Source organism: Coffea eugenioides, chromosome 6, assembly GCF_003713205.1.
Source record: "Coffea eugenioides isolate CCC68of chromosome 6, Ceug_1.0, whole genome shotgun sequence".
Taxonomy (NCBI): Eukaryota; Viridiplantae; Streptophyta; class Magnoliopsida; order Gentianales; family Rubiaceae; genus Coffea; species Coffea eugenioides.
The window spans coordinates 18,656,316-18,671,966 of record NC_040040.1 but is presented as its reverse complement, the minus strand read 5'-3'; the positions used below and the strand labels follow the sequence as shown (position 1 = coordinate 18,671,966).

Below are 15,651 nucleotides of genomic sequence, written 5' to 3'. Positions count from 1 at the left end.
AAAGCCAGTATGATTCCTCTTTGTTTCTTTGCAAGACATCTAAAGGCATTGTCATACTTCTTGTATATGTTGATGATATTGTTATTACGGGACTGATTATGCATTGATTTCTCAACTTCAAGACCATCTTCAACGTTGTTTCCATATGAAGGACCTGGGTTCTTTACAGTATTTTTTAGGTCTTGAGGTATATTCTAGTTCCACCGGTATTTTCTTAACCCAGCACAAATACATTCGGGAGTTAATTGCTTTGGCTGGTCTTCAAGATGGTCGATCCGTTGATACCCCTTTGGAAGTGAATGTTAAGTATCGTCATGATGAAGGTGATCTTATCTCTGATCCGTCTTTATATCGACAGCTGGTGGGTAGTCTAAACTACCTGACTATTACTCGCCCTGATATCTCTTTTGCTGTTCAACAAGTTAGTCAGTTTATGCAAGCACCTCGGCACCTTCATTTGGCAGCTGTTCGCCGCATTGTTCGCTATTTGAAAGGCACTTCTTCTCGTGGTCTTTTCTTTCCAGCAAACTCTCCTATTCGCCTGATTGCATATAGTGATGCTGATTGGGCTGGTTGTTCTGATACTAGACGTTCAGTTACTGGTTGGTGCATGTTCCTTGGTACTTCTCTCGTTTCCTGGAAAAGCAAGAAGCAAGACAGGGTGTCTAAGTCTTCTACGGAGTCTGAGTATCGTGCTATGTCTTCTGCATGCTCTGAAATTGTTTGGCTCCGTGGATTGTTAGGTGAGCTCGGGTTTCCTCAAAAAGGGTCTACACCGCTTCATGCCGACAACACTAGTGCAATTCAAATTGCGGCTAATCCAGTATTTCACGAGCGTACCAAACACATTGAAGTGGATTGTCACTCTATTCGTGAATCATATGATGCTCAGGTCATCTCTCTTCCGCATATCCCCACTGATCTCCAGATTGCGGATGTGTTTACTAAAGCTCTCTCCAAAAATCGTCATCACTTTCTTGTTGACAAATTGATGCTTGTTGATCAGCCAGCATCAATTTGAGGGGGGATATCAATGGTATCAATGGCAGAGATTGTGGCAGAGGTTATGGGAAAGATTGTGGCAGATATTATGGGAAAGATTATGGCAGATTATATGGCAGAGGTTATGGGAAAGATTATGGCAGATTATGACAGACATTATGGCTAAAATCTGTATATATTTCTTACCTAGAATAGAAAATCAGTTACCATAGCTGTATATTAGGTCAATCAATCAAGTATATATAGGGGTTTACCAAAAATAGATTGTACAGGAATTCTTATTTAATAGAAAGGACCAGGAAGAGGAACGGGATCCGATTCCAGTCAATTTACTCAAATTTTGTCAACAATATCACCTTATATCAAGTACGTTACTAACAAAGTTCAAATGGAATCATAGCATATATACTGGCTAAATGAATACCTTATTGCCTTCTTCGTTACCCCCACTTTTTGCTTTAACAGGAGTTCTTTTACAAGTTATTTTGTTGTGTCCATAAGATTTACAAAAAGAGCACCTAAATGCAGATCTGACTGTCTGAGTTGATGGAGTTCCTTCATCTGCTTCCCTTCTTTTATTCTTCTTTGGTCCCTCTGGTGCCCTTCTCAATGGAGGTGGTAACAGTGTAGTAGGATTAGAGGTGGCAATATGGATAAATGGTTCATAATTGGTTTTGACTTAATGGATGGTGGATGAAATTTATCCAATCCATTTAGATCCATTTAATAAATGGATCTAAATGGATGGATCTAAATGGATTATATAAAAACCAATTATCCATTTATAATCCATTTATATATTTTGGTTACTTTTTTTTTTTTTGTATTACCAAGTAACTATACCCATTCCTGATCCTACCAAGTAAGAATTTCATGAAAATACTAAAGTATTTCCATGTAACTGTCATCTTATATGATCCAAGACAGAGGACAATCAAATGAACAATATTGCTGGTTGAACGATGTACATTAGTATTTCCATGTAACTGTCATCTTATATGATCCAAGACAGAGGACAATCAAATGAACAATATTGCTGGTTGAACGATGTAATGTACAAGACTTATGCAGCAAGAGCCATTGTCCTTGAAGATTTCCATGCAAGCTCTAGCTTGAACAGCATCCAATCTCTTCCAAGAAGATCCCTCATCTTTGATATTGATCGTCTCTCCTTTAGGAGGAACAGATGAAGGAGCACCTTCATCAATGGCCTCGACTGCCTTCCTACACGAGTAAAGCACCAACAGCTCCTCTGTAGTAAGCACTGGTAATGGCATGGTACCTGCAGCGGGCAAAGGAAGCATATGAATGCAGAAGTTAAATGCTTTACAATTTATTTATGCAATTCCAACTACTTGTCATAATTCAGAAATGCATTACAGCTCAAGTACTTGATTTCAGCTGTAGTGCATATGAGCTAAATACTCCTTTAACTTGGGCATAAAAAAAAGTTCACAAAAATTAGATTTAAACACAAAAGTTTGCAAGAAATAAGAACAAACAGAAAAAGTGATTAGAGGATGCTATAAAGAAATGCTAATATGATTAAAATTTCTTGGTAGAGATATGGTCTTAACAAAAGTGCAGAGAAAGTATGCATGCTAAAAAATTACACACAACATGGCCTAGGAAGCATATGATGCTGCCACTGAGAAGTTTGTAGTGCTATAGATCATAACCTTCCCAAAACACAGCTCCTCTTTTAGTCCAGCAAGGGCAGTGAATACTAGTCCCTAAGGAGTGAAAGAAGACACGAACAAAGGGCCCATCAAGAAGCTGCAAAACTAGAAACCATACCAAATAAGCAACAGCTAGGAGTCTACAATCCCATCCAATCATCCATGAAGGCACTTAATAAAATACTTAATTGCTTCATAAATCAGTAACCATATTACCTTTGAGCAATCCAATAAGTCACATGACTAGATTTCCTCTTCGTAAACCTCCCTATTGGAGCCAAGAAGTTTTGTAACTAATGGAGCAAAATCTGTAATTAATGCAGCTTCTTCCTCGGCATTTTCTTGTGAAACTATATTAATATCATAAAACAGCAAATACGTCATTTCTAAATAAAGAAAAATAATAATTTAACTACCGTAAATATTATGTGCAGTAAAAGAAATTTTTAACAAAATAAAGAATATATAAAATACTTACATTTTTCACCATATAACCAATCTTTAGTGCATATTAAAGCTTCTACATTCTCTGGCAAGATGGTACTACGATATTTGTTGATAATCCGACCGCCAACGCTGAAAGCGGACTCTGAAGCCACTGTAGTAATAGGAATACTCAAAATGTCTTGTGCCATCAATGAAATCGCTGGATATCGATTTCTATTTTCTTTCCAAAATTGAAGAACATCCAAATCTTCTTTTGCTGGAAGCCTATTCTCATTTAAATACAAATCCAACTGTGATGTATTCCTGTTCAAATTATAGTGTTCACTTTCATACATGGTAAACTCATCTATTTCATTAGCAAGATTAGAAGAAACTCCCTCACTAAAAGATGCTACTTGTGATGAATCTGCCATAACGGAGGGATATAATTGCATATAATCATCAAACATGAAATGCAGTTTCTCACGAATCTCCCTCACACGTGTAGAAAAAGTTCTCGGGTATATCTTTGTCAAACAAAACTCTACCCATTGCAACTTAAAACGTGGATCCAATATCACAGCAAAACTCAAAACAAAACTGTAACACTCCCAATATTTGTTAAATTTATCATGCATTTTCATAGCCATTTGCACAAAATCATCATCTTGACTATGCATTTCTTCACAAATCAACTGCTGAATTTTCCAAACCCCATGAAAATATAAATTAGCAGTAGGATAATGAGATCCAGAAAACAATGTGGTGATATCATAAAACGGTTTTAAAAACAGAGATATGCGATGAACCTTTTTCCACTCTTCATCTGTTGGAAACCATTTATAATTTGGATCAACTAACTGCAATTCTTGAAATGTTCCTCGATGCTCCAAAGCAGATTCACACATAAGATATGTTGAATTCCATCTTATTGAAATATCTTGTCGAACTTTCTTTTTGCAATTGATAGAGACTCTAGCAATGCATTCAGCAAATTTGACTTTTCTTGCTTCACTTGACCGAACATACTTGACAGATTCCCGTATTTTTGAAAGAGGTTGCTCAACTATTTCTAAACCTGCTTTTACTATCAAGTTTAGAATGTGTGCTCCACAACGTACATGAAAGAATTCTCCATCACACACCAACGGACCAGCAATCTTCAAATGACGCTTCAAAACATTCACCAAAACATCATTGTAGGCTGCATTATCCATAGTCAATGAGAAAATTTTCTTTTCAATTCCCCATTCTCTAAGTAAATCCATTACCCCTGTTGCCAAAGAGACACCATTATGTGGTGGAGGAATATGACGGAAATTCAATATCCGTTTTTGGAGCACCCAATTTTCATCAATATAATGAGCCGTAAGTGCCAAGTAACCATCTGTAGTGGATGAACTCCATAGATCGAATGTCAAACATATTCTACTCTTCACATTCTCTAAGGCATGTTTAAGAGTTTCTTTTTCTCTCGAGTACATTCTCACAACATCTGCTTTGATTGTGTTTCTTGATACAGGTTTTGCCTCTTCACATAAGAAGTTATGCAGATCTTGAATGCCCTCATGTTCCACAAATTCAAAAGGGTAATTATGTTTTATAATAGCAACTGCAATTTTTTCACGATACATATGTTGATCCAAAGGAGCCCCAAAGCTTGTATTCTTCAACTCTCTCCACTTGCAAGATTCAAAATGCTTGAGCATATTAGATGTTCCAGAATTACCTTTTAATAAATATGTTTGTGCACACCATTTACACTTAATTTTTTTCCTTCCATCAGCAGTCACTGCTACAGTATCAAAACCATCCCAAGCAATTGATGTTTGCCTCCTAATTCGCTTGGCTGAACTTTCTCCGGTAGCCTCTCCACTTTCAGGTATAGAATCTGTTGATGAAACTCGCTCAACATTGTGCTCTTCTTCTCCTTCCATTTGAACAAGTACCTAATATTCATTGCACCAAAGAATAGAAAAAAAATTCAGATCTTATTAAGTGCAAAATGACAGCAAAAAAATACTAGTTAGAGGAAAGGATTAAGATAACATTAAACATTTAGAAGTCCAGAAATCCCAAGCTTGCAATTTATCATGCATTACTTACTCTAAAAACTAAATTTTGATCAGTTTGCCAGATTTCGATGCATGCAATCATATGTCATGTCTTCTAATTAATGTTAGACATAACAACTCTAACTAAATTTCCTAATGTCCTCATCACAGTAATGAATTCAACTAGGAATAAGGACCTGGGAATTAGTTGTCTGCTATAACATGAATCATTCTAGAGAAAAATATTGTACAGAATCTCATTCCAGGTATCAGTGACTCCAGGGAAGCTCTCGTTGAAGTATCCATTTTATCTTGTAGTGCCAATTGACAAGTCCCTTCCCAACTTAGTTGGGATTTCTGAACCACAAATTCTGTGGTGCCAGGCTTGCACTCTAATCCTCCACAAGGAATCGTTGGGAAAAAGTAATGGGTTTGCTTCAAAGCCAACCGAATCTCACTTGTTTCAGCATTACAACCAAAAGACTTACAACTCCTAGTCGTCACAGCAGCTAGCCACATGCAAATGAAATGCGATAACCCCAATAATTCAAGTTAATTAGCCAGCCCAAAAGCTTTGATTTAACAAATATTGATTGGAAACTCAACAACCTAGAACCAGAAACAGAGACAGACCCGTTCCCTCCTAATTATCAAACAATTTAAGCGCAAACGGAAAACAAAGACGAAGATATCAGCAAGAAAAGGATGAAGATTTACCTCCGATCACTTGCCCGCAAAATTCATCCTCACTCGATCTGGGATCCTGGGTTGGGTAAAATTTTAGGAGGATTCAGACAGAGAGGATGGATTTAGTTAAGTAGTGATTAGAACAGAGGGGAATGGGAGGCGATGGCCGTGAAGGAGGGAACGAAACCGGTGAAAACGAGGGAGCACGGGGACGGCATTTTCACACCCCAACGTTCTATTTTAGAATAGCTCATTTTTTAGTCATTTGCTGTCCGTTTCTTTTATTTGGTTTTCAAGTAAATGGATATATGTGGTTTTTGTGGATAATCCATATAAATCCATTTAATTTAATGGTTTTACTTTGATAAACCATTTAAAACCAATATTATAAATGGATAATCCAAATCCATTTAATTATGGTTTATATGGATGGATAAATGGATTTCAATCCAAATTGCCACCTCTAAGTAGGATCACCTCTGGCATATCAGGCTAGTTTTTCTCATTTGGAATTGGCATTATTATTCCAGAGTAAGTCTTGTGGCACACGTCAATTGTGAAGGCAAGATCACAGTAATGCTCAAGCTTCTCCCTTCTATATACAATACCCAAGGCAGCATGCTTACATGGTAATTCTGAAATTTAAAATGCCCCACTTTCACACTTCCTTTCTGATAGGTTGGCTATATATATCTTGTCAAAATCTGTAACCTCAAACAATGTCTTACTTGCCATCGACAGTTCACACTCTCTTGATTTTTCATCTATGTCTTTCAATTTTTGTACAATATTAGGCAGCACATTAGTAGTGGATGTGCAAGTCTTTTGAAATCTTTTGTACAATTTCTTCATGATTTTCCTTCTCAACCCTTCAAGCATAGTAAGTGTAGGCATCTGCTTGAGACCACCAACCCAAGCATTAAATGATTCAGCTGAAGTTATTTGTCACATGATCATTCTTAACAGTCACAGAAAATGAATGTCTTGCCCAAACTGTGATTGGTATCTTTGTCAAGTATCTCCAAGCCTCAATATTTATATCCTTAATTCGTTCCATTGCCTCTTTGTGACTAGATTCATGATAGCTCTTAGCTGCTTGTCAAAAGTAACTTTTCAAGAGCAATCCTGGGAATAATTGCTTGAAATTATTGTAGATATGCCTACAGCAATACCTGACATCAGCATTTGGTATCACTTCTTCATGAGCCATATTCAAACCCTGGATGTTCATAGTTTAATTACCAATCACAGAATCTGAGTACTAAAGTATTAAAATACAGAATTGCAACAGTCAGCAGAAACTGAAATCTTACCTTTTATCTGTCGCTTATGAATGGCAGAGGCAACTGGTTATCAAATGGCCCAAAATATTCCTCAAAAAAATGAAAGAACCAGGTCCAAGTCTCTTTATTTTCACATTCAGACGCAGCAAAAGCAAGTGGGAATATACTATTATTCCTATCCAAAGCAACCGCAGTGAGTAAGGTTCATCCATAGGGTCCATTAAGAAAGCAATTGTCAAAGCCAATAAATGGCTTGCATCCACTTAAAAATCCATCCTTTTGTGATTTGAAAATGATGAAAATTTTTAAAAATCTTTGCTCTACCAAGAGATTTGGTCTGTCATAATGAATTTTACAAATGCTTTGAGGATTAGTTTTTCTTATAAGCTTAGCATATTTGGGTAACTTTGCATTGGAGTCATAGTGTGTTCCTTGAATCTCCTCCTTAGCCTTTTTTCTTGGCCCTCCAAATCTGCATGCTACTGGGGTGAACACCATATTTTGTCACCATCTCAGTCTCCACGCATTTACTACTCATTTGAGGATGTAGCCTAAGAAGTGGGACTAGTTTTGCAGCCATCCAATCAGACGTCGCTTCCTTACTCTTGTTGTCCGTGACACAAGTGTGTTGAGGGTTGTATGTCTTGATTTGGTATGTTGTTGTTTCCCTAATAGGATTTGTATAGATTCTCTATGGACAGCCTTCAACACCATACTTTGCAGTGCACCTTGTCTTCTTATTTTTCAATCTTTCTAGTGAGAAATCTTTTTGGATGATATAGTCTTTCAAAGCAGCTCTAAAAGCATCTACATTGGTGAATAACATACCCTTCTCAAATTCAACATCCTCTCAAGAATTGCAAGTGAACATTTTTGTTCTTAAAGCTATCCTTGCTTCATTGCCAATTTCATTAGACTCTGAATCTGGAATAATCTCACCTTCATCATTCTCATCATAATCTAAATAGGCATTGTCACTGCTGTCAACTTCCTTATCAGTTTCATTGTCAACACTTGGGCTATCCTCTTGGTCACTATTTTCAGCATACAACCATGACTCATCATCACTTAAAATGAAAGTACCATCCTCATCTCTAGTTTTAGTTTGAACATGCCTAGCATTATCCTGAATTCCTAGATTTTCTTTAATACCAGTAGAGTTGTTCACTAGATTATCATTAGGAGGAATTATATATATTTGATCTACATACACATTGATAATCAGCTCATTTTCATGCCTCTTGAACATTTCAAAAACAGCTTCTTTAGTGTTCACATCCATAGTTTCACCACTTCTTGGAATAACACATCTCAAATGTAACAGATACTTAAGATTCCCAAGAACTTCATGAAATGCTCTTTCATGAACATCATTAAGAAGCACTATATAAGAATACTCATCAGGATCCACATTGAAAATCCTAATTTTCTTCCCTTTGTAGTGAAGAATAATGTCATGGACACCTACATGCGGCATCTTGTTTTGCACACTTTCAAACATTAGAATTGCATATAATAATTAATTCCAGCTTAATGATGCTCATTGTCCATTACAAAGTCATAGAATGAGAAGTTTTCGTGCATTTACAGAAAATAAAGCTGCTCAATTAAACATGCAAGATCCAGTTGACTAAGGCCCTAATCAATGATCAAACATCTTTATTTCTACTAAAATCTCAGCACAATCATTCAGATCATCAACAATGAACTATCAATACAGAATAGCATAGGAGTAAACTTCATAATTAGTCTATGTCTAGAACACTTGCTCACAAAAACATCAAGCACATCACATGCATGTCAAAATCAATCACAATAGATATAACCTCTGATTCATCTTCATTAGACAATGAACACCCACAAATGAGGATTATTCCTTTGGCCTACTTTTACAAGCAATCTAACACCTATATCTTGGCCACATGCTACTGAGAGGAGCTTCAATGATAATATGACAAGTATTAAGATGATCAACAAGATACGGTACCTAAAAAAACTTCTAAATAAGTTCACTAAATTAAAACAATTTGATCTTTTACCTGTAGTGATGTTGATGGAGCTGAAATAGCTATATATCATGCACTTTTTTGTCCAGATTCTTCATCGGATGAAGGATCACCAACTAGAGGAAACTTTGGTTTCTTGAGTCCACTCCTTTCAAAAGTTGTTTGGTTTCTCTTGGTACTGTATAACCAATTGGCATCTCAAGTTCTTATGCCACCAGCAAATGACGCCAAGAAGCATTAAAAAAATTTTTAACTAATGCAATTTCATTTTCTCATTTTTCTAAGAGTAGTAAGCCACAAAGAGAATTTTAAAAGTTCTACTTGGGTGTCGGTCAAAGAATTAAATCTCTTGGCCTGCATTTTAATATTCAAATTTTTCTAGAAATATTTTGTCAGCGGGTGTCTATGCACCCGTCTGAATCGGTAGTAGTTCACCAATTCCCCTTGATCTCTCTAGATCCCTCTCCCTCTAGTATAGAGTAGAAGTAGCTGTAGTATAGAATCTATCATATCAATAAAAAAAATAGCAAAAAATGTACAATTTTTTCAAGGCATTTAGTCATTTGGAAGCTATTGTTGGTGACATTTGGTCACATCCATCTGAAAAGGGCGAGGAGTATAATTTTTAATATTAAAGGTTATTTAAGTGTAATTGTCAGAAATCTTGACGGAGGTTCCTGAAATTATCCTTTTAAAAATTTACTGAATACAAAATATTATTTAAGTTTGACTTGATTAGTGGACAAATCAAAATAGAACAAACTATTAGCTAATCAAGTTTGATTTGAATATCGAATCACTTGGTTCGCCTTTTAACTCTATTTTCTCATGTAAATAAGTCCAAATTTAGGAGAATGATACTGGCTATGTTTGGATGCATAATTTGTCCATACAGCCCTTCATCTCTTATCTTTTACCCCTCTTCCTCCTTTGTACCTTTTTTTTTTCTTTTTTGATATAGGCTAATTACTAAACTGTATTGCACCAATTAACTGAAGAAAGAAAAGAAAATGTTGATGTACAAGTTAAACACTAGTAGGGGTGTTTGGTAGGTGGTTTTTAAAGCTAATCATAGAGATGCTTATAAAATGGATAATTAGCACTCCAAAAAAAAATCCTCCAGCATTCCATCCCTTTTTATGTTTTTGAAACAAAGGAGGGAGTGTTAGAGGTTTTTCTGGGAGTGCTAATAACATTTGCCTTAGAAATTGGTTAACGTTGATGACTTAGTGGATACGATAGGTTCATTATATGAGTTTTGTAATTAATTACTTTTTAGTAGAGAATCAATATTTACTTACTCATGTGTCTCATATTTTTAATTAAAAACAGAAAAAAACTAAAACAATACTAGAAGAAATAGAGATAGTGGTGAAAAAATTAGAAGAAAAAGGAGGAGGAAAAAAAGAAATATATAAAATTCATACCTAAATTTTAATTGCCGAATACTCTATAGGTTTCAACGAAAATTCATTACCATTAACTGATTAATCATAGTAATAATAATTGTGATTGATGACTTTTTACCAAACGGCTCCTAACTCTATATTGACACGGAAATTATTATCTCGCTACTCCGGGCCATTCTTACTCTCTAGAAAGGGCAGCAAATGCCAAACTCTTTCCTCTTTCCTCCACCACCATCAGGCCAAATTAAAGTATGAAATGGTCCACCTACACGAGATGGATCAGAGCTAGAATAACCTAAGAAACACAAACATGCTCTTATCATTTTATAAGCATTATAATCCCTTGTACATTACCACCAGGATATCAAGGATCAAAACAAAGTTTTAGGCGCCCCTCGTGGGCAGCTCGTTTGGTCACGGCATTTTCCTTAAGAGCCGTTGTCCAGTCTCCCGCAAGGGTTCGAGTCCCATGATTAACGTGTTCGGGGGGATGGGACCTCTCCTCTCGGACCGGTATGGAATTAGTCGGGTCCGGTTTACCCGATGGCCCGGATACCCCCTCCGTCAGGAAAAAAAAAAAAATTTAGCCATAATCTTCACTGAAATGCCAAAAAAGTCACAGAAGGATGAGCAAAAACTGCAAAAAATACTTGCATTTTTCTTTATTGTAGCTCTGTTTAATTTACTACCACAAGATCAGGCACTTATATTCCCTTAAATACCATCAACCCCTCAAGCAAAAATTAGGACTCAAAAAGTTGAAAACGCTGACAACTGAAACTTCTGTTACCTAGCACAAAATCATAAGCTCTTCTTGCGCCATTTTTCTCAGTAGCCTTCCAAGATGCATGCGATAGAAAAGAATATCCATTCGGTAAACTATCGCTGGCACTTCCACTTGCACTTGTTCTTCTAGACAGACAATAATCATCTATGACATCAAATTTGAGGAAATGTAGCCTACACAGTTTCAAGCATCTCGCTTCTTTTATGGCATATGCTGTTATTTGTCCATAAGACATTCTAGAAAACAATGAACATAAAGAGGGTTTGCATGGAAGTTAACACAATCAAAGTAAATTAGGAGATAAATATCCTATCCAAATGGAAATCAATCACAAATGTTGTTGGATCTATGCTCCACATAGACCCATGAAGAATTTGATTCGACTTGTGCAGTGCTAATGATCTCCCCTTCAGGCAGGTCAACTTGAGCTAAATAGCTTCATACACCTACAAAAGCAGCAGATGACATAATTTAGAGCACTACAAGAACTACTAACTAGTAGCATTACATGTCAATTCATAGTCACATTAGCTAACTATTTTTCCGCATTAAAATAATATCTGCAGGTTTTTATATTTGGGGAAAGAATACCTCATTTCACAGTTTGACACCATTTAGATATATTTCTTGGACATGAGATATCTTAGACCAGTCCTCTCCTAATTCTTTCTCACACCTTCTGCTCAATTCAGGGCATTTGTCAATTTTCAACACCATCAATCCACTGAGGCAACTCAAGATATCTGGCAAAGATGTCAATTTAGGGCATCCTATAATCTCAAGCTTCCTAAGCGAGCTGGCATTTTCCAGCCAAGTACGAAGATCCACAATGCCAGGGCAGGTTGAGATACGTACAAATTCTAGTTTGTTACTGTTAGTGCAAGCAAATTGGGGTAGATCACTCAAACGTGGCAATCCTCCAATCATCAATGATCGAAGACTTGTAAATCCTTGAAAATCTTGCCAATCTGAGAAGTTAAGCTCTTCACAGTTGATGATCATGAGGTTCTCCAAAGCTGTCAAAAATTTCATACCCCCTGGTAAAGAGGTCAACCTTGGACAATCTCCAATCACCAAGGTCCTGAGGTTAATCAGCTTTTCAGCTCCTTCAAACAGTGATGTGAGATTTTCGCATCTAAGAATCGATAGAGACTGAAGAGTGGTCAAGCATCCGATGCCTTTCTGGAGAAAGCTTGTTTCTCTAGTAGTTATGTAGAGGTGTCTCAGGCTTATTAGATACTTTATACCCCTTGGTATATTCAGAAGCTGCGTGCACAGAACAAGGCGTAGAGTCTGCAAATTCTGCAGCCTACAGATGGTTGTGGGCAGTGATTTGATGTTGTCGTTGCCACTAAGATCAAGGTACCTTAAGTGTTTCAGGTCACCAATTGACAATGGTACCTCCTCAAGACGTGAATGGCTCAAATCGAATACCCTCAAGTACTTGAATCTTGAAATGACACCACCAATTGCAACTGTACTCTCCTTTTCTGACCCTGCATGCGGAAGGAATAAAGTTCGTATTTTCTTCAGTTTGAGCACAGGAAGTTTATTTTTTATTGAACTATAATTATGGAGTGATATGTGACGCATCTTTTCTGTTGAATTTCCAAACTTCTTGTTTGGGACTGAGCGCTCATTTTGAGCAACTGACACTGCAAGATCATGCACTAAGTCATGCATTTTAAACGTTATGAATGATCCATATGCTTCAACCTCTTCCAGCAATGATCTCGAGCACAATTCTTTGACATATCGAGTGCCCATATCTTCCAGCTCTTCATTTTCACTGCATGACTGTATTAGCCCTTGGGCCATCCACAGCTGAATCAACATGATGCTTGCAATGTCTTGCCCTTTTGGGAACATGGAGCAGTAGGCAAAACACTGTTTCAAGTAACAAGGCAGCTGGTTGTAACTCAGTCTTAATGCAGGCAAGATATCATCTTCCTTTTGTTCTAATAGCCATATTTCATTATCTCTCACTGACAGCCAATCACGTTCATTTGTTTTCATGAATAGCATGCACCCTAAAGTCCTTATCGCTAGGGGAACTCCTTTGCATTTCTTTACAATATCTTCCCCAATTTTTACAAGGTTAGGGTGATGTTTTTCTTGCCCATCTCTAAATGCCCATTTCACAAACAATGACAGACAATCATTATCTGGAAGACTGTTTAATTTGTGAGTGTAGGTAGACTCCATGACAAAAGCAACATATTCATTCCGAGTAGTCACAATGACCTTACTTCCCCCTCCACCACCACATAACCAGCTTCTGAATTCGAGCCACTTAGGCCTATCTTCATTCCACACATCATCCAAGATGAGTAGAAACCGTTTTCCCCTCAAAGAATCTTGAAGGCAAGTTATCACTTCGTTAAAAGTAAGTGACTCGTTACAAGGTTTATTAGTTGCACAACTGACAATACTAGCAGCTAATTTGCTACGATCAAAAGCTTGGGAAACAGAGAGCCAAATTCTCAATTGGAAATGTTTAATTATCATCTCATCATTGTACACCAATTTAGCAAGTGTAGTTTTCCCCAAACCGCCAATACCAACAACTGAAATGACAGAGAGATTCTCCTCGTTACTATTATTCTGCATAAGATGACGGACCATCACATCTTTTTCATGATTTCTTCCTATAACATCAGAAGGTTGGATCCAAGAACAAGTGGGATCCCTAGTTCTTTGCCAGTCAGAGCCATTAACAACCTTGACAGATAGGGGAAACTTTGCCTTATCAGCTGCAATGCTGTCTAATCTTGCTCTTATATCTTTGATCTTGTAAGCCATTTTCAACCTTGAAATAACTGGATTGAAAGATGAAAAGAAGCCACTGACCTTCCCTTTAATGTTTCTGAAAAGTAGCTGTCTCCTTAGACCATTTACCTCAATTTCGTCAAGAAAGTCATCTGCATCATATAGTACTTCCTTGAGCTCTTCAACCCAATTGGCTAGTTCATCGTTTTTGGCTTGTTGCTCTTCGGCATCAAGAAGAACATCCTTGATGGTAAGTAGAGTCTTTTGAAGCTTATCCAGATCATTTTTTACACAAAAAACCATGGAAAATTGCTGCAGAGCAAGGGAGCCCAGTTTCCCAAGAATTGTATGTGCAATATCGAAAAGAAAAGAATCTGCCATCTTGATCTTAACAATGCCACGGAGTCCAGAAGAAGTTCTTGTGGATCGCCGATTTGCAGGCAGATAAATCCCTTTAGCAAAATTACTTGGTAAAGTCAAGCTGAGCACGCAAGTCAATCTAGAGAACATAACAAAGACGAGTCGAACCGAACATATGGAGAAGCAGCCAGTAAAACTGTGACACGCGGGACTGGATATTGGGAAGATGGCTTAGGGTCCGTTGGGGTTGCGTTTAGGACTGTCAATGGATTGAGCCAGCCAGAGCTCGGCTCGTTCGACCCGATAAAAAGCTCGATAAGTCCGATATTTTAATAAGTCAAACTGAGTTTGAATTTAAAAATTAGATTTGAATTAAATATGAGCCAAGTTTAGGCTGCATTAGGTTTAAGTTCGATATAGGTCCGACCCTTTAATTACTTATATATATAATATTTATATTTTGATATTATGTATAATTATATATCCAAATATATTATTACTAAATACTAAAAGGAAAAATGACCATTTTCGTCCCTAAGCTTTTTTCTATAGTCGATTTAGTCCCTAACTTTTATTTCTGGCCAATTTAATACATAAACTTAATTTTCGGATCCAATTAAGGACTTCTGTGGCGACACCACCACCTAAAAGCAATTTATCTCCTAATTTAACATTAAACAAGGGCATTTTTGGAAACATCAAATTATCTCCTCTCCACTGTCAACCTCCGTCACCAGCCACCCACCACCTCCTCCTCCTCTTATCCTTCTCTTTTCATCCACCTTTGAGTTTACATTGTAATTGAGAAAGTACAAGAGAAAATCTGTAAATGCAGGCGAGTGGGTTCCCCAATCTTCCAGCCCTCCATTTCTGAAGAACAAAAGTTGCACGATGTTTAAGGAATCTGTGTCAATCACTATACCTCGATCTGGGCATCCATGAACAGCTGGTTTACTCCTGCTGTTCTCTTTGTTCTCCTCAATCTCATGATTGGTACCATTGCAATTACTTCGACTTTAGCTAACCAGAAACAGCACCACAACCATCAGCACCAGCAAAACTCCCAAAATGATCTTCATCCTCAACAACCCAAGCTTGCTAGATCACCCTCTGTTCTCCAACGTTTGAGGTCCATAAATTTCTACTACTACAAATCCCACGATTCTAGTTCAATTGCAAACCATTTCAA

The 15,651-nt window shown here is 37.1% G+C and overlaps 1 protein-coding gene across 1 annotated transcript; it reads right to left on the bottom strand.

Moving 5' to 3' along the window:
- Nucleotides 1-11,265: 11,265 nt before the first annotated feature.
- Nucleotides 11,266-14,600, bottom strand: LOC113772928 (disease resistance protein RGA2-like). Its single transcript, XM_027317423.1, has 2 exons — nucleotides 11,925-14,600; nucleotides 11,266-11,779 (listed from the first exon to the last, which is right to left on the bottom strand). Exon 1 carries the CDS (start codon nucleotides 14,481-14,483, stop codon nucleotides 11,931-11,933), a length of 2,553 nt encoding a protein of 850 aa, XP_027173224.1. The 5' UTR covers nucleotides 14,484-14,600; the 3' UTR covers nucleotides 11,266-11,779; nucleotides 11,925-11,930.
- Between the last annotated feature and the right edge of the window lie 1,051 nt (nucleotides 14,601-15,651).